General features: G+C 44.1%; 1 protein-coding gene across 1 annotated transcript in view; it reads left to right on the top strand.

Moving 5' to 3' along the window:
- Nucleotides 1-20,165, top strand: part of LOC126235198 (brachyurin-like) — a 52,701-nt gene extending 32,536 nt beyond the window's left edge. Inside the window, exons 4-6 of the mRNA XM_049943927.1 lie at nt 566-664; nt 18,087-18,223; nt 19,934-20,165. Coding sequence (XP_049799884.1) covers nt 566-664; nt 18,087-18,223; nt 19,934-20,104 — 407 coding nt within the window. The 3' untranslated portion in view covers nt 20,105-20,165. The remainder of the gene's footprint in view (nt 1-565; nt 665-18,086; nt 18,224-19,933) is intronic.
- The last annotated feature ends 366 nt before the right edge of the window (nt 20,166-20,531 follow it).

Here is a 20,531-nt window from a genome sequence, read left to right as displayed (position 1 = left end):
TCCATGCGTAGATTTTTGCATTATTTGTCTGAGCCAAGTCATTTATACAAAATTTCTCTAAACATGAAACTACTTATTCGAACGAAATATTTATGTTGTTTTTTACCAGTAATATCTGTAACAAGAAATACCGACACGAATGTCCATTGCGGGCATCGTTAGTCTTTGTTGATAATGTTCTGTGATTTACTGGTAATATCTGAGTAAATGCCGTGGTAAATTTTCGGCAAAAGCAGTTCTCTACAAACAGATAGGGACCGCACACGATGGTTCGCACGTCACTGCCTTAATTTTACCGATAAGAACTCCTGGCTTATCAGAAACTGAAGGTCGAGTGCTCATATTTTCTAAGTCATCGTAATCAACTACGTTATAGAGACGTCCGTTCATTTACGTACTAAATGCGTCCATATGTGTTCACAGTTAATGTATCTTGATTAGTAGAATCGTAGTTTAGAGAGTATTTTCATTGTTTCTGTGACTTCATTCTTCAAGAGAGTCCTACGTCTTGATTATTCCAGGGAGATAACGAGAAATATAAAAATATATGTTTCTATTTTTACAGATTACATCGCGCTGGTGAACCTGCCTTCTCGCTCACAGGCGAGCAACAGCTTCGAAGGCCAGATCGCTACGATCAGCGGCTGGGGTCTCAATACCGACAGTAAGTACACGCGTTCTACGTAGGTGGTGACTACATTTTGGACTTTTTATTGATTCCGTCTCATCCTGAAAGTTGGTGTAAGGGTACTGAATGTTGTTAGAGGTAATACGTTTCAACATGTGAGTCTACATTTATTGTATAGGTTGTCTCATGTCATACAATACGTCAAATTTTGCACGTTCTGAGTAAACTTTATGTAAACTGAGTAATCTCCTCAACGCAACAGTTTTATGGAAGTATCTTCCGGATCACTAAAATCAGTGGGGCATGAGATATGAAACGCGCCGACGGGCTTCCAAGAAAGCAATGTAATCATACTGCGGCAGAAATTAAAAGCAGATAACGCTAAGAGCTACCACATGATCAACAAGGCTTGGGAAACTTATAAATTGCTGACTGGATGCATCCAGAGAAGAATATAAAAGAATGTCCGTCAGGTAGTGATAGATAGTCACGAGCTATTCGAAATTTACATTTGATTACCCATCTTTAAAATATCATCACATGTGAAAGCTGGAATAAGATATTCAGAATTATGTAGATAACGAAATGCAATACTGGAGAGACGATTAAGTATAATATCTGTCGAAACGGAATAAAGCTAACTGAAGTTAAATATTCTGTAAAAGAGAGCTACAGCTCATTAACATTGCAGCATAATTTTTTTGTGGTATAAGGGAACGACGAACCTCAAGGCAAGATAAAATTAAGAATATAAAGGTGTCATTTATGAGGTTCGTGGATGACAGTCTTGTCCTACGAGATACTTCACATACTGCTCATGTATCCTGTTCGACCATAGCTCTGGAAGGCCTGCAATGCTTCACAGAGACTTGGTACATATGAGTTAGTACAACGAGACAACTACCGTCCGAATATGAATAGATATGCTTAGCACTGGATCGTCTGTAAAAAGTTCGAATCAGATTTGCTACATGAGATTTATCATTTAGGAGAATTTGCTGTGGGGTAAGACACCCCTAGGGCAGAGCAGTAGGTGGTTGAGGGAAGGACATTAAAAAAAACCGAAAATGATCTATATTAGTATCTAGTCCATAGTTTTCGGGATTTCCGAATGGTGACACTTCCAGTGACAGTTGACTCCTAGAGGTAGGGGTGGTACTAGGCATAATTGACATGTAATGTTTAACTTCGAAACGCTTCGAGAAAATTCCAGAAAATGTGACTTATTGTTGTTTTAGTCTTCAGTGGCAACACTGGTTTGATGCAGCTCTCATGCTGCTCTATACTGTGCAAGTATCTTCACCTCCGAACAACTACTGCAACCTACATCCTTCTGAATCTGCTTACTCTATTCATCATTGGGTCTCCCTCTACGATTTTTATCCTCCACGCTTCCCTCCAATACTAAATTGGTGATCCCTTGATGTCTCAGAGCCGCGCGGGATTAGCTGAGCGGTCTAGGGCGCTGCAGTCATGCACTGTGTGGCTGGTCCCGGCGGAAGTTCGAGTCCTCCCTCGGGCATGGGTGTGTGTGTTTGTTCTTAGGATAATTTAGGTTAAGTAGTGTGTAAGCTTATGGACTGATGACCTTAGCAGTTAAGTCCCATAAGATTTCACACAAATTTGAACATTTGATGCCTCGGAACGTGTCCTATCAACCGATTCCTTCTTTTGGTCAAGTTGTGCCAAAAATTTCTTGTCTCAGTATCTCCTCATTTAAACTTCCTGGCAGATTAAAATTGTGTGCCGGACCAAGACTCGAACTCGGGACCTTTGCCTTTCGCGGGCAAATTTTCTACGAACTGAGCTACCCAAGCACGACTCACTCCCCGTCCTCACAGCCTTATTTCTGCCAGTACCTCGTCTCCTACGTTCCATCTTTACAGAAGCTCTTCTGCGAACCTTGCAGAACTAGCAAGTGCTCTACCAACTAGCTCAGTTGGTAGAGCACTTGCCCGTGAAAGGCAAAGGTCCCGAGTTCGAGTCTCGGTCCGGCACACAGTTTTAATCCGCCAGGAGGTTTCATATGAGCGCATACTCCACTGCAGGGTGAAAATCTCATTCAGGACCTCCTCATTAGTTACGTTATCTACCCATGTAATATCTAATAATCTTCTGTAGTGCCATATTTCGAAAGCTTCTACTCTTTTTTTGTCTGAACTGTTTATCGTCCATGATTCGTTTCCACACATCGCTACACTCCAGACAAATACTTTCAGAAAAGGCTTCCTGATATTTAAATCTGTATTCGATGTTAATAAATATCTCTTCTTCAGAAATCCTGTTCTCGGCATTTCCAGTCTACACTTAATATCCTCTTTACTTCTGCATTCTTCAGTTATTTTGCTGCTCAAATAGCAAAACTCATCTATTAATCTAATTCCCTTAGCATCACATGATTTAATTCGACTACATTTCATTAACCTTGTTTCGCTTTTCTTGATGTTCATTTTATATCCTCCTTTCAAGAGAATGTCCACTCCGTTCAACTGTTCATCCAAGTAATATGCTGTTTCTGACAGAATTATAATGTTACTGGCAAACCTGATGGTCTTTATTTCATCTGCCTGGATATTAATTCCTACTCCAAATTTTTTTCTTTTATTTTCTTTACTGCTTGCTCAATATACAGATTGAATAACGTCGGGGATAGGTTAAAAATCTGCCTCGCTGCCTTCTCAACCATTGCTACCCTTTCATGCCCCTCGACCCTTATTACTGCCTTCTGTTTTCTGTTGTAAATAGCCTTTCGCTCCCAGTATTTTATCCCTGCTACCTGCAGAATTTCAAAGAGAGTATTCCAGTCAATGTCGTCAAAAGCTTTGTCTCAGTCTACAAATACTACAATCGTAGGTTCGTCTTTCCTTAACCTTTCTTGTAAGTCATAGGGTCAGTATTGCGTCGCGTGTTCCTACATTTCTCCGGGATCCAAACTGATCTTTTCCGAGACCAGCTTCCACCAGTTTTTCCATTATTGTGTAAAGAATTCAAGTTAGTATTTTGCAGCCATGGCATCAAACTGATGGTTCAGTTATTCTCACACCTGTTAGTAATTGCTTTCTCTCAAAGTATTACATTCTGCTTGAAGTCTGAGGGTATTTCATCTGTCTCATGCATCTTTAACACTAGATAGAAGAGTTTTTTAATGGATGACTGTCCCAAGGCTATCAGAAGTTCTGACGGAATATCGTCTACTCCCGGGGTCTTGTTTCGACTTAGGGCTTTCAGAGCTATGTCAAGTTCTCGCAGTATCATATCTCACATCTCATCTTCAACTACGTCCACTTCCATTTCTGTAACATTGCTTTCAAGTTTATCTCCCTTGTACAGACCTTCTATGTACCCCACCAATCTTCCAGCTTTCCCTTTTATGCTTAGCACTGGTTTCCCATCTGAGCTCTTGATATTCGAACAGCTGCTTCTTTTTATCTGTAATGGCCTCTTTAACTTTCCTGTAGACGGTATCTATTTTTCCCGTAAAGAAATACGCTTCTAAATACTTACATTTGTCCTCTAGCCATACCTGCTTAGCCATTTTGCACTTCCTGCCAATCTGATATTTTAGAGTTTTGTATTCCCTTTCGCCTTCTTCATTTGCTGAATTTTTATATTTTCTTCTTCATCAATTATATTCAATATCTCTTGTGTTATCCATGGATTTCACTAGGGCTTGTCTTTTTACGTATTTGATTCTCTCCCCAATTCTGTTCAGTACCTCCTCATTAGTTTCGTAATCTACCAATCTAATCTTCAGCATTCTTCTGTAGCACCACATTTCGAAAGCTTCTATTCTATTCTTGTCTAAACTATTTGTTGTCCATGTTTCACTTCCATACATGGCCAATCTCCATACAAATACTTTCAGAAAAGACTTCCTGACGCTTAAATCTATACTCGATGTTAACAAATTTCTCTTATTTAGAAACGCTTCCCTTGCCATTACCAGTCTACATTTTATATCTTCTCTAGTTCGACCATCATCAGTTAGTTTGCTGTCCAAATAACAAAACTCATCTACTACTTTAAGTGTCTCATTTTTTAATCTGATTCCCCCAACGTCACCTGATTTAATTCGACTACATTCCAATATCCTCGTTTTGCTTTTGTTGATGTTCATCTTATATCCTACTTTCAAGACACTGTCCATTCCTTTCAACTGCTCTTCAAGGTCCTTTGCTCACTCTGACATAATTACAATATCATCGGCAAACCTCAAAGTTTTTATTTCTTCTCCATGGATTTTAATACCTACTCCGAATTTTTCTTTTCTTTTCTTTACTGCTTGCTCAATATATACATTCAATAACATCTGGGATAGGTTACAACCCTGTCTCACTCCCTTCTCAACCACTGGCCCCCTTTCGTGCCCCTCGACTCTTATAACTGCCATCTAGTTTCTGCAAAAATTGTAAATGGCCATTCGCTACCTGTATTTGACTTCTGCCACCTTCAGAACTTGAAAGAATTCCAGTCAATATTGTCAAAAGCTTTCCCTAAGTCTACAAATACTAGAAACGTAGGTTTGCCTTTCCGTAATCTAAGATAAGTCGTGAGGTCAGTATTGCTTCACGTGTTCCAACACTTCTACAGAATCCAAACTGATCATACCCGAGGTCGGCGTCTACCAGTTTTTCCATTCGTCTGTAAAGAATTCGTGTTAGTATTTTGCAGCCGTGGCTTATTAAACTGATAGTTCGGTAATTTTCACATCTGTCAACACCTGCTTTCTTTGGGATTGGAATTATTATATTCTTCTTGAAGTCTGAGGGTATTTTGCCTGTTTCATATATCTTGCTCACCAGATGGTAGAATTTTGTCAGGGCTGGCTCTCCCAAGGCTGTCAGTAGTTCTAATGAAATGTTGTCTACTCCCGGAGCATTGTTTCGACTCAGGTCTTTCAGTGATCTGTCAAAATCTTCACGCAGTATCATATCTCCCATTTCATCTTCATCTACATACTCTTCCATTTCCATAATATTGGAAATCGCCGTTGTATAGACCCTCTATATACTCCTTCCACCTTTCTGCTTTCCCTTCTTTGATTAGAACTGGGATTCCATATTCCTTGATATTCATACAAGTGGTTCTCTTTTCTCCAAAGGTCTTTTTAATTTTCCTGTAGGCAGTATCTATATAACCCCAAGTGATATATGCCTCTTCATCCTTAAATTTCTCCTCTAACCATCCCTGCTTAGCCATTTTGCTCTTCCTGCTCATTTTTGAGACATGTGTATTCCTTTTTGCATGCTCCATTTACTGCCTTTTTATATTTCCTCCTTACATCAATTAAATTCAATATCTCTTCTGTTACCCAAGGATTTATATTAGCTCTCGTCTTTTTACCTACTTCATCCTCTGCTGCCTTGACTATTTCATCTCTCGAAGCTACCCATTCTTCTTCTGCTGTATTTCTTTCCCCCGTTCTTGTCACTCGTTCCCTAATGCTCTCTCTGAAACTCTCTACAACCTCCGGTTCTTTCAGTTTATCCAAGTCCTATCTCCTTTTTTGCAGTTTCTTCAGTTTTAATCTACAGTTCATAGGCAATAGATTGTGGTCAGAGTCCACGTTTGCTCCTGGAAATGTCTTTGAATTTAAAACCTGGTACCTAAATCGATGTCTTACCATTACATAATCTATCGAAAACCTTCCAGTTTCTCCAGGTGTCTTCCACGTATACAGCCTCCTTTCATGATTTTCAAACCGAGTGTTAGCTATGATTAAGTTATGATCTGTGCAAAATTCTACCAGGCGGCTTCCTCTTACATTCCTCACCCCCATTCCATATTCACATATTACTTTTCCTTCCCATCCTTTTACTAATATCGAATTCCAGTTCCACATTACTAATAAATTTTCGTCTCCCTTTTCTGTCTGAATAATTTCTTTTATCTCATCTTAAGTTGTGTGTAAGCCTAGGGATCGATGACCTCAGCAGTTTGGTCCATTGGGAACTTACTACAAATTTCCAATTTTTATCTCATCATACATTTCTTCAATCTCTTCGTCATCTGCAGAGCTAGTTGGCATAGAACTTGTATTACTGTGGTAGGAGTGGGCTTCGTGTCTATCTTTGCTACAATAATTCGTTCATTACGATGTTTGTTGGAGCTTACCCACGCTCCTACTTTTTTATTCATTATTAAACCTACTCCTGCATTACCCCTATTTGATTTTGTATTTATAACCCTGTATTCACCTGACCAGAAGTCTTAGTCCTCCTGCCACCGAATGTCACTAATTCCCACTATATCTAAATTTAATCTATCCATTTCCGTATTTAATTTTTATTACCTACCTGCCCGATTAAGGGATCTGATATTCCAAGCTCCGATCCATAGAACACCAGTTTTGTTTCTGTTCATAACGACGTCCTCTGTAGTAATCCCCGCCCGGAGATCCGAAAGGAGGACTATTTTACCTCCGGAGAGGCTGTTATGGAGACCATTATTTGTTTTTGAACTCAGAATTCTATCATAGATTTGCCCGATCATTTTTCTAGATTTCCCTTATTACAGTCAGTAATTCCGAGAGTCAAAGGTGACGAAATCTGTGTGTATTGTTAGAACTATGGTGCAAGCCATAGAACAGGTTCTTCCGCCTACTCTGCCATCTAGGCCGTTCATCGATGTCGTTTTCTCGTCAGTTGATCATTGGGTGCTTGTATGGTCAAGCCTCACTCACTCCTATCCAGTCTGTCTACAGGGGCGTTCTCCAGGAGCAACAGCCACAAGCTGTGTTGGGGCTGCGAGTCTCACCTCTATGTCTCACGCAGGTTTAAGTCCAGCCCTTAAGCCTGCGTCACAAGGCAGCTAACGCTGACGCAGACGCGGATGGGAAATCGAACGTCTCGAGACACAGCGCCTTCAGCACACGGTACGCTCTCAGCGCACTGCAGCTGCAGTTGTCGGCTTTATTTGGCTCACAATCCACATAGTTTGTTTTCGAAAATGGACGCGTGTAAAATTCCTATGCACATTCCCTCCCTGTCCACATGCTAGTCGTACTGTTTCGTCCATAGGATACGCAAATGAAAACTTCAATATTGACGAACACGTTGTAACAAGAAAAGGAAAATTATATGTCCAGTCAGTTAGGACATCAGCTTATAAAACTTCACAAAATCGAACGAATCTGTTTCTGAGAGAGAGCACACTTATATATACACAACATCAAATACTACAGAAATATTTCCTACTAATTTAATAAGAATGTCTCAAACCTTTGGAAAACACGAAGGTGAATTAAACAAAAAAGTGGGATTTGGGACGCGAACATACTACCCACGGGTTCATTACGTGGCGCCCCAACCACCTACTCTACGCTTAGGTTCCTCTGTGAGCAACCTTGTATTTTACATTAAGGCTTCTGAAGGCTTTAATCACCGATATGTTATTAACTGACATTTAATAATAAAAAATCCAACCAAAAACAACACTATTTTGACCGATCTTCAATGTTCCATTGCTTTAAGTCGACGTACTTTCATAATACGAGAGTTCTTACACTAAAGTAACTAAATACGAAAATTCTTTAACCGCCAGGCGGTCATCTGACATCTGAAATCTGGAATTGAAGGGGTCTCTGCAGGATATCTATGTAAAGGCAAGTTTTTAAAATTCTCTGTATAGATGTGGGAGTGGCACTGAGGATGCTGCCGAACTGTGAATCGTAGAGGGACACTTTTTATTCAAGCATGTGTCAATGCTGGAGTCCCCACCCCCATCCGCCCCGTCCCATCCCCTGACTACGCCACAGGACAGCGTGAAACAGGAGGACTGAAAAAGAACGAGCACCTTTTGATGCTTAGAATCTCGTTTAAATTTCGTCGAATGGTTTTGAACGCTCCCTACACGAGAGCAGAAATGGCGGTCGCACTGTGCTGCAAAGAGGTCCGATCACGTTGAACGAGGATACAGATCCACAATGTCCTTAGGGGTGTGAGTAGTGTCAAAGTTTGTCAACAACAATGTTCTGTCGCTCATCGCACTGTGAACTGTCGTTTTCTACCGCGAAATGTGTAGTAATCAACGCCCCAAGGAAAAGAGCGCTTTCATTGACGCTCTTTACGCCACCCCCTCAGGTCTTTTCGTGTTGATTGTGAGCGGCGGTGTGTCTCAGATGTTTTTCTCGGCCACCCATAAGAAAACCCCGCGATTTCAACGCTGGGCGTCGCGGTTCTGCTTTCCATCGCAGAAGCGTCAAAAGAAGGGGTGAAATGTGGGTAAGAGGGAGCATGGCTGTGTTGCAACTCTGCGTGACGTTGCGCAAGGCGGGTGACCTTGAAACGAGTTCCACTCGCTGCCGCTGGGCCGCGCAGGATCGCGCTTAGTTTTAACTAAGCGCGATCCGCTGCTAAAAAGAGTTTCCGGTGCGGCGACGCCCTTCCGGCGCTGCGCTCATTTGCTGGCTGTGCTCTTATCAGTAGCGACTTCCGCCAGCAAGTCTTATCAGTAACGACTACCATGTGCAGCTGGCTACTGAGGCCACTGCATCTTTGACTGTTCACGAGGCAACAGCATGTTACAGACAGCCATGCCTTATTGTTGTTGAAGATACAGAAGGAGAATGAGAGTTATGTTTTATAATAATGTACACATATTGACAGGTCCGCGGTGGAGCTAGGCAGAATTATGGTGAAATAAGGTACCAATGTGGCCTCATTAATCCGCCCTGTACATCATAAGAACTTCTAATCTCTGGCCTTGTTTGTTTTCCTTGTGTCTACACCTTGACGTTTGAGGCTTCGTCCAGCTCTAGGGTAAAGTCTCAGTGCGCCACGTTTTTGCACCATCACAGAAGAAAGTTGTAGTGATCCTTAAGCCAAATCTTAAGCTTCTGAGTTGCAATGGAAGACACTTACGAGGTTTCGAAAAAGTAATGCCTTAATTGCGTTGCGCAGTGGAGAATAGTCATGATTTAATATTTGATAAATAATGAGATTTCCACTCTGCAGCGGAGTGTGCGCTGATATGAAACTTCCTGGCAGATTAAAACTGTGTGCCGGACCGAGACTCGAACTCGGGACCTTTACCTTTCGTGGGCAAGTGCTCTACCAACTTTTTCTTTTTTCTTCTTTTCCTTCTTTAATTTTTAGAAAGTCCCTTAATAAAATGGAACTACAAAAAAAAGGAAACCTAAGTGCCACCGCCACTTTTCATCCTATAACAAAAAAATCTGGTCCACTTCAGGTGTTGGCTCCTGACTAAACCTACTCCTATTATATACCAGGGAAAATATGGGAAATCAAGGTTAGGGCTATCCTTACAAACAAAACAAAATCTTCCTTTTTCTGAATTATATTTTTATTGTTTTTATTTTTTGTTTAGTTTTATTGTGTAATTGATCAGAGGCCTTCTGCTTCCCGCTGGTAATGAGTCACGTCTTCTCGAAATTGTTCCGTTCAATTGTTCAGAAATGTTCATTGGTTCAAACAGGAAACCTTCTTCTCTCTTGGCTTAACACATTCTGGCTGCGAGGCAGGTCATGGAAAGCACTCCCAAGGAAGTTCGAGAAAAATTGTCTGTATTTTTGGTGACGGACAACGACATAATGACGGTCATTGAGGTATGTCCAAAAATCGAGTACAGAGTCTACAGTTTGTCCAAATAGGTAGTGAATGGCATGTCCGCGAATCAAATTCACAGCATTGGTCTTTGTCCGAGGAAAATAGTCACGTTCCGGAAATAATAATGAAAGGGGAGTAATCCGATCTGGAATGTCCCGCGTTAGAAAAGCCATAATACGACGAACCAAGTGCCAAACCTCCGCCGCCGGTCCGCAAACAAACGGATGTTCATCATTGTCTGGCACTCCACACGTGGAACATAGAGGTGATTGGGCGAGGTGGATACGATGAAGGCGAAATTAGTTGATTCGCTTACCATTGACAGTTAGGTACCAGACAGATTGAACATTCGTGTCAAGGTAACAGGCGAGCACCTCGCGCCATACTTGACGCCAGTCAACCTGGGGGAACTTTTGTTCAATCGGGTTAGGTGGACGACCTAATTGGAGGACATTGTATACTGCCTTTGTCTTGCGTAAAAGCTGTCTTGGTAAAGTGAGGTGTAGATAACTGAGTTCAAGAAAGAAGTATCGTATATAATGGAACTGGGCCGGAACATCCGAGATCATCACTGGGGCTGACAGTGAGAACGGCGAATATGCCGACAGGAGACCAGTGAGGCTCGTTGGGCAACGTGTCCATACCGTCATCTGGGGGCTGACAAATAGGGCGCGAGCTCTATCCGGCACGTGAAACAGACCTATCCCACCCCGTTCACGGGGAAGAGGAAGGGTTGCATAGTTAACTTTGAACAACAGCCCAGAGCTGGCGAAAGATGCTATCGCTGCCAACATGCGACGTGCCACAGTAAGCAGGAAAGGTAGAACTTGTGCTACATGGGGAACTCGGGATGCGATATATATATATTTACATATCGAGCTCGTTGGAGAATATCTGGGGATCGAAGGCGATGGTCCATAAGACCTGCTCTGATCATTAAAAGGAGGCGTCGGCAGTTGATGGTGGCTGAACGCTGGAGATCAGATGAAAAATCTATTCCCAAACAGCGAATGGTATCAACGGTGGTGAGAGGTGTAACGCACTCCACGGGAAGTCCCGTGCCAATGAACATAACTTGTGACTTCGTACGTTTAAAGAGCTACCTGATGCCTCACCATAAGTCGCTACCCACGTCAGAACAGCTCGAACCTCGTCGGCATTACATAAACAGATGACTACATCGTCAGCATAGGCCGTTCAACAGAATCGGTAGCGATCTATGGACAACCCTACCAAACGTTGTCTTCGTCCACATAGCAAGGATTTCAAGGAAAAGGCGTACAAAATCGCTGATAGAGGGCAACCTTGACGTACGGATCGACCTATTTTTATCGGAGGAGTGAGTCTGCCATTGTACATAATCCTGGATGAGGCACCCCGCAGAAGGTGCATCACTACCGTGATAACGGCGACTGGGAAACCCATATGGTGGAGAACGTCCGTAAGGAACAAATGGTCAACCCTATCAAAAGCTTGACTAAAGTCCAAAGACGCAAGTGCCCCAGAGAGGCGTTGTGCCTGGGTAACGGCGATCATATCCCTGTAGCGGCATAAAACCGTGCGGATATTATTATCCCCTCCCAAAGATGCTTGGTCTGGCGACACAACACATATCGGGCAACGTTTTTAAGTCGTGCCGCCAAAAGGCGAGTGAAGATTTTCATATCACTGTTTTAAGGAGGGTGATGGGCCGATAATCACTGATATTGTTGCCACCATGCGGTTTATGTACAGGAATAATAATTCCTTCCATGAAAGCGTCCGGCACAGGTACTTCCGGAGACATCAGTTCCCTACAGATGGAGGTGAAGGTGGAATCTAACAAATCACGGAAGGTGCGATAAAATTCGAGGGGAAGACCGTCGGGTCCTGGAGAGCGATTGATGGTTCCTGCCCGGATCGCATCGCGGACTTCATCATCAGTCACCTCTAACATCAAGTCAATCGCCGCATCTCCTGGGATACCACCGAAGTTGAGCTGTGAGGCTTTCTCGATCAACTCTGGGGAATGTGGAATTGCCGCGTAGAGCTGCTGGTAGTGGGCGTGAAGCACATTCCCTATTGCAGATTGGGTTACGTAGCGACGCCTTTCTTGGTCTGTTAGGACATGAATCAATTTTCGGCGTCGATTTTGACGTTGTTGGATGATATAGTACATCGACGGATGTTCATGAGGCATGCGATCAGCAGTATGAGATCGTACTATCGCTCCTTCCAAATGCCTCCGCATGAGATTGGAGATTTGTGCCTTAGCATGGTTCATCCTTGTATGGCGCTCAGGGGAGTCTGGCATCGTGGAGCATTCTCGTAGGATCCTGTAGTAAAAGCCCATAGTGCTCTTCCTCCAGGCTACAACATCTTTGCCATACCGGATCAAAGTTTTTCGAAGAGCAGGTTTTGCACACTGGATCCACCAGGATATGGTAGACGGATACGTGGGACGGCGTCTATTACATGTGATCCAAGTGTCTTCTATTAGAAGTCGACAGTCAGGTGAATTAAGAAGTGCCGTGTTCAGTTTCCATAAACCACGTCCGTGCCATACTGCCTGTCTTGTGAGAACAACATCACAGAAGTAAGTCTCATGATCTGAGAAAGCAACATGCCAGATTTCAGCCTGTCGAGTGTGTTGAATTAGGGATCGCGAGATGTAGATGCGATCCAGTCGGCTAGAGAAGTGCGCAGTGTAGTACGTAAAGCCCATAAGATCACCGTGAACATGTCTCCACGTGTCGACAAATTGTAGCCGCGTGATGACTGTTTCCAGAGCTGCACATGGTGAGTGACGCGGCAATTGATCCTGAGGTCACTGGGTGAAGTTGAAGTCTCCACCCATGACCCAATCATCGTGTGGTCCCATAAAAGGGGTGTAACTTCATTCACGAAGAAGGCATTGCGTTCACGACGGTACCTGGAGCCCGACGGCGCATAAATGTTGACGATGCATACACCAAAGAGAGTAAGGGCCATACCTCTGCTGTTGGGGAGGTATAGGACATCTTCGGCAGGAAGACCTTCTCGTAAGATAATGGCAACACCACTACCGGTGTCCGAAGTGGGAGAAAGATGCGCCGTGAAGCCATGTGGTGGTGAAAAATCGGCGACATGCACTTCCTGAAAAAGCGCAATATCTATGTCCGCATCATAAATCATATCGCGGAGCAGCGCTAGTTTGTGGGGCGCACGAATGGTCGCGAGGTTAATCGTTGCGACACGATAATGCTGGTGTTGGAGTCCCACAGGCACAGGTGGGGCTCCTTCTTCAGGAGCGAGAGGTCGTCGATCTTGCCGGTCTGCTGAAGAGGTTGCTATTGTGGAGAGTTTGCGGGCGCGGGCGCAACCGATGGGGGCGCCCCATCATCGGCACCATCCACCCCAGTCCCTTCGATCTCCACGTCGTCTGCCCAGGAGACTGATACTGCGGTGGGGCATCGGCTGTGCACATCATCCACGTGGACAGGAGACGTAGCTTTCAGCTCAGCGGATAGGCTCTCTTCAACGTCGACCCGTGGGGGTGACGGCGCCAGTAAGGAGGGGTGTTCGTTGCCAGTGGTCGCCTGTGGCGGGTCGTTCGCATCAGACTTTTGGTCATCAAAGAGCGGTTTGTCGTCCATCTTCGGGTCTGCATCCCTGGTATCCATCCATAGAATGGATTCATCAGGGGTGTACGGCTACGTTTCTTTCTATTTCGTGTCGACCCTTGTTTTCGAACATGTCGTTCAGAGTCTGATTGCGGGTGGTTTTCGTCTGACTCCATATCAGTCTGAAGAAAAGCAGAAGTAGGTACCACTCCAGAATCAACGTCCATCTCAGTAGCATTTTCAGTCACAGTGCTGCGAAGATTCGGCAGGTCAGGATCTGGCGTCTGTGGCACCTCAGAAGGAATCTCAGTAGCAGTTGAACCTACCTGATCAGACGACGTCAACGGAGCAGGAAGACCCTGTGGGGAGGTGCTACCTTCCTTGGCAACCTTGGCATATGTGACAGGGATCTGAGTGATCACCGCTGGGGACGCTTCCTGCCGACCGGCGTCTGGATCAGGCTGACGTGGCCTTCTTGTCCACAACCCGCACATGTTCGGGGTTGGCCGTCGTACATGACAATGGCTCCCACCCCGACAATTGCCATGTATGATTGTATATGTTTTTTCAGTTCAATTTTGACCTGACGCAAACCATTAAGGACATGGTAGGTCGTGAAGGCTTTTTCCACTACGTAACCGATGACGTTACCGTATGGTTGTAAAGCAGAGACAACTTCGTCCTTCGGCACTTCAAAAGGTAGTTCAAACACCCTAATCGTGCGTTGACCGTACTCTGCGAGTTCAAGTGTTACAGCTCCGACGTGACCATCAGAGTATTTGAACTTAAGTCCATTGGCGGTAAGCGCTCGACATGTTGTTCACGGTGGACGGACACAAGCCTTAAAGCTACGACGCGGAAGTAAACAACGCCTGCAGCGGAGCACTGGCCGGCGAGCGGGGCCGTCCGCACGCTGCCACGGCTGAGAGCCGACTACAATAAAGACAACTCAACACCCAGTCCGTGAGTGAAGAAAATTTCCGACCCAGCCGCGAATCGAACCCGGGCCCGTCGGACGGCAACGACTCACGGCCCGTCCTCACAGCTTTACTTCTGCCAGTACCTCGTCTCCTACCTTCCAAACTTTACAAAACTCTCCTGCGAACCTTGCAGAACTAGCACTCCTGAAAGAAAGGATATTGCGGAGACATGGCTTAGCCACAGTCTAGGGGGATGTTTCCAGAATGAGATTTCCACTCTGCAGCGGAGTGTGCGCTGATATGAAACTTCCTTGCAGATTAAAACTGTGTGCCGGACCGAGACTCGAACTCGGGACCTTTGCCTTTCACGGGCAAGTGCTCTACCAACTGAGCTACCCTAGCACGACTCACGCCCCGTCCTCACAGCTTTACTTCTGCCAGTACCTCGTCTCCTACCTTCCAAACTTTACAGAAGCTCTCCTGCGAACCTTGCAGAACTAGCACTCCTGAAAGAAAGGATGTTGCGGAAACATGGCTTAGTCACAGCCTAGGGGATGTTTCCAGAATGAGATTTCCACTCTGCAGCGGAGTGTGCGCTGATATGAAACTTCCTGGCAGATTAAATCAGTTTTAATCTGCCAGGAAGTTTTATTTGATACATGTTTATATTGTATATGAGACAGGTATTCGAACCCATACTCCTATGTTAACGGTAACCAGTTCAGTAAGAAGCCTCATACCTTGAACTTACGATTCTTCTCGCCATTCTCACTTAAATGTTACAGGGTGACAATCCCAGATCACGTAAGAAACAGATTACCCAATCGCTTGATCTAGCAGGCAACGCTTGTCAGGGAACGGCCACCAGGCGGCAACAGCGTCACACCCTTACTTGTGGCACCAACCACTAGATGGCACTCCATTCTGTGAAATATGTGGCAACATCGTCCGAACGCGTGCAGCTCTCCACCATTTGGCGTCTGTAAAGTACAGCTGTTTCTGACATACCGTTGGTAGTGGATCGAGTCGTCATGCTGAGGGCCTGCGAGTATATCAACTGTGGAAGGAGTAGACGGACAAATCCTGAACTAAAAATGTAGTAGAACTGTCTCAAAATTGAAAATTAAAAAAGAAAGTAGTTTCTTCTTATTGTATTTAAGTACCAAATAAAGATTCTCCGTTAGGCTGCACAAATAAATTTCTCGTTTAACTAGAAAGAAGTAATGTGTCAAATCTGAGGAAAACAGTACTGCTTGTGACAACAGTAGATGTGTTGACCGCAAAGTTAAGATGTTCACCATCACAGAATTTTTATTTTAGTCACGATATTTAAAGTTTCACAATATTTATTTTTTCGAAGATATCGTTTTTAAGTGCGTACATGAAAATATATTCGTTAACAACTAACAGTAATCATATGCAAAATGTGATTATACTTAAGAACGCTTACAGAAATACTTAGAAAGGATGCAAAATCTGTTTCTTAAACTTATTTACAGTCTCACTGTGAAAAATATATTGTCGTTATAACTTACCTAATCCCTATAAGTACTCTATGCAAAAGAAATAATTATGTCGGTAATGTCAGGACGCGAAACCCACTGCTCAGTGCAATATTTGTCAGTAAATTAACTGATTATATTTCAAAGAGGTTGAGAAGATTTTGAAAACTTTCTAGTGTTATCCTGCACGTGGAGATCTTTTTTACCACCATAATCCGTATCAGAAGAGCTGTATGACAAAGAGGAAATAGACGGCATGGAAGGCGAGTGTAAAACCTATGCGATTGCAATACAGTCTGCATTTAAACAGTAACTCGCGAGAAATTATATCTTCTTTATTGAATTTCAATTCCCCCCAAAGGGGGCGGGCTGGCAGCAGCTTAGTATGCCACTCTTCAGCCTACAGACCTCGTGAGAAATGTTTGTGTGATACTTTTCATTTATTTTATTTCGCATATGATTGCGAGAAATATCCCTACAGTAGAAATAAACATGGTTTGTAGAATTACAGGAGCTAATCTACATTCTTCGATTGAAAACTCGGGAAAAACCACGGCCGATCATGAGCTACAGTCAGCTGTGTGACGAATGCATTTCGCGCGCAGCGCTCTAGCCGAACACAAATCAGCGTCATTCACGTCACCGAAGATACAGCGTTGCCAATTCCGCGACATGGACAGGTCAGTTATCATTGTAGCGTCGCCTGCGACATCTGTTGATCGACGGGAAAACTATTTTTACGGTTGCCTGTTCCGCCGTAAGGACGGTCAATCTGTTTCTTACGTGATCTGGGGTGACAATTATTGAATTATATGAAATAAAATTTCTCAATGGTTCGCGCTACGACGTTCAAATTGCACGGTTGGCCGCGGGACATGAAGAGAGTATGCACCGTATGGTTTGGTTTGGCGCCGAAGCCCACTTTCATTTGGATGGGTTCGTCATTGAGCAAAATTGACGCATTTGGGGGGCTGAGAATCCGCATTTTACGGAAGATAAGTCTCTTCACATCAACGAGTGGCTGTGTGGTGTGTAATATCCATGCACGGAATATAATGGGTGCAATACTCGTTGATGGCACGGTGACTACCGAACGGTACGTGAAGGTTTTAGAAGATGATTTCATCCCCATTATCTACGGTGACCCTGATATGGACAAGATGTGGTTCATGCAAGGCGGAGCTCGACCCCATCGAAGCACGAGAGTGTTTGATGTCCTGGAGGAGCTCTTTGGGGACCGCTTTCTGGCTCTGTGGTACCCAGAGCCCACAGGCAAGAGCCTCGATGGGCCGTCATATTCTCCGGATCCGAGCACATGCGACTCCTTTTTGTAGGGCTATATTAAAGAAAAGGTATACAGAAATTGCCCCAAACCTATTGCTGAGACGAAAAAAGCCATTCAGAAGGTCATCGACAGCGTCGGTATTCCGACACTTCAGTGGATCATGCAGAATTTCGCTATTCGTCTGCGCTATATCATCGCCAATGATGGAAAGCGTATCGAACCTATATCCGAATATTTGTAGTGACGTTAACATGTTGAATTAAATGTGTGCGTGCACTAGTCTCTAACTAATTTACGTTTTTTTCTTTTTCGTATAGTTCAATAATTGTCACCCTGTACATGTCTCAATAAAAGCAAATATTTGTGGCACTAGTTATCCTAATAGAAGTTTACAACTAAGTTATGTATGTGAAGAGTAACATATAATACAAAATACATAAAATTTGTTTAATGTTCGGCCTACTTGTTGCACTACGTTATCTGTGTAATTCCGTAACATAACATGATAAAGAACATTCTTGGTAACTGAAAATCCGCACATCTAGTGAAGCTGTCACTCATGGAAGCATTGAGGGGTACACGAGGCCGTGTTGTTTGTTTCCAGACGGTGTCAGCTCAGACACGTTGCAGTACACAACGCTGAACGTCATGTCCAACACGCAGTGCAGCGAATACTTTGGCGGTCCCATCTTAGACTTCACACTCTGCGCCGTCGGTTCCAGCGGACAGAGCACCTGCAACGTAAGTATCTACCGCTATTTTCACTGCAACAGATATTGATTCCACACGGTAACTGAAGTGGCCGAGTAATCTGACCACCACGAGAACCATGTCCAGTCGGGACAGTGCGCGGATTCTGGGACAGAAATCAAAGGAACTAGTGAACACCATCACACAGCGTAATATTGTATTACACTTAAGTTTGGTATAAAGTGTCCTTGTAGAAATCCATATAAAAGTCTTTAGCAATGCAGGGACAAGTTAACACGTTCTCTACATAGAAATATACGTACTGAAAGTCTTGATGCCAGTTTGATGCACTACTTTCGGTGAGAAAGTCACGACTGCACTATAACTATCCTCGACTGCTGCTAACTGGAGCTGGCAGAGATTTGGGGTCAGTGGAACGCACGCTACAAGGCGTCTGACTCGAGGCTGTTCTTGAAGTAACTGATGTGTGAGAGTTCGTAGAGTCACTGTGGTGCCAACTGCTGCTCAGTTTGCTGCTGTATGTGAAGTACGAACCGCCAGAGCCATACGCCGAAGACGATGGTCTTCCCTCCCGGTAGTGCCACGTGGCCGTCCGAGGTCCGGTTCAAATGGTTCAAATGGCTTTGAGCACTATGGGACTTAACTTCTGAGCTCATCAGTCTCATAGAACTTAGAACTACTTAAACCTAACTAACCTAAGGACATCACACACATCCATGCCCGAGGCAGGATTCGAGCCTGCGACCGTAGCGCCTAGAACCGCTCGGCCACCCTGGCCGGCCCGAAGTTCGGTTTTCTCGTGACTACATTCTCGTGATCACCGCTGGCAGTAATCATACACAGTGGCTACATCCTTACCAAACTTTCTACAGTATCGAAGAAGGAACATCCAGCTTATCGCAACCCTGTTACACGACCGTGTTCAAATTCAGTGAGGTGATGATATTGGTGGCTTTATCGCCTAAAGGCATTCCTGACTACAATCAACTCACCACGTTCAGCCTCTAATGCAACTAACTCTCACGACCATTACAGCGTGTAATTAAAGCAAACCTGGATTGTATCCTCACGGTGACGCTACTAGTGGCGCTCTTATGAGAATTGCTCGAAATTTGAGTAGACTTCATTTTTCAGATGTAGAAACACGACTACCAGTTTTCGTGTATGTCACATGACGCCTTGGTGTTGCAAAATTTTTCCGTCGGTGTATTTTGTAGCATCGTGTACTTCATAGAGTAGAAGAACAGTTAGCAGATCATGAATGTCTCAGCATGACAATTCACCTTATAATAAAGGTGCAGCTGTGGGGCAATGGATTGTGGACAATAACATTCCTGAAATAGATTAGCCTGCACAGAGTCCCGACCTGAACACAATGGAACAATTTTTGGTCGACTTCCATTACTTCAAACTGCAGCGTCCTACAGCACAACGTCCTCTAGTTTTGGGCTAGCATTCCTCCACATACGTTCAGACAACTGACTGTAAGTGTCTCCATACAGTTTCACGCCGACGTAAAGGTGCGTGGTGGACACGCACGGGTACTTTTGAACAGCTACCGAATATCCGCCACAATGGCAGCTGCATTCCAGGGAAGCGATTTCAAGAACTTATGGTGGTACTATTTTAGAACGTGTTTACCTTCAGCGCTACATCTTGAGTGAGTGACCCTTTACTGTGTTGGGGAATACCTGATTGGGGCTCCCACCAGCCAGAGATTATACTGTGGTCACGTTTCAGGGCGACAGCGGCGGCGCGCTGGTGGTCGGCTCGCAGGGAAGCTACACGCAGATCGCCGTCTTTAGCTGGATTTCGGGCAATGGTTGTTCGAGCGGAGACCCGGCCGGCTTCACCAGGGTCACCTACTTCCTCGACTGGATTTCAAGTACCGCCGGCATCACCATTCCGTAAAGGCAGCACATTCATCACCGGCTATTTCCAAATTCCTCGAGAGAAGAAATTGTGAACAATACAGAACCCCAAATAAATAATTCATTATATGAAGTGTTTTATTTATTGATTTATTGCTCGTTAATTAACAAGAGTATGAATGTGTCAATTACACACACAGTACATGTGGAAACTTCTTTCTGTGTTCCATAATTTCAGTTCCATGTACGAAACATATAGATAACGGCTCTTAAGAAGGCAGCCATGTTTTGTGTTTAGGCCACAAATTATGCCAAGAAAAGGCCTTACGCTATTCGTCATTACCAGTCACACACAGATAATCTTGCAAGCACGCAGAAGCATCTCGATTGTAATGCTTCTCTGCTAGTTTCGTAAATGACGTACGTACTGATCAGTCTGGCGTGGCAACGGAAGACAGCAAAACAAA

This window comes from Schistocerca nitens, chromosome 2, assembly GCF_023898315.1.
Source record: "Schistocerca nitens isolate TAMUIC-IGC-003100 chromosome 2, iqSchNite1.1, whole genome shotgun sequence".
Lineage (NCBI taxonomy): Eukaryota > Metazoa > Arthropoda > Insecta > Orthoptera > Acrididae > Schistocerca > Schistocerca nitens.
The sequence above is the reverse complement of the archived record's forward strand: the minus strand, read 5'-3'. Positions and strand labels throughout refer to the sequence as shown.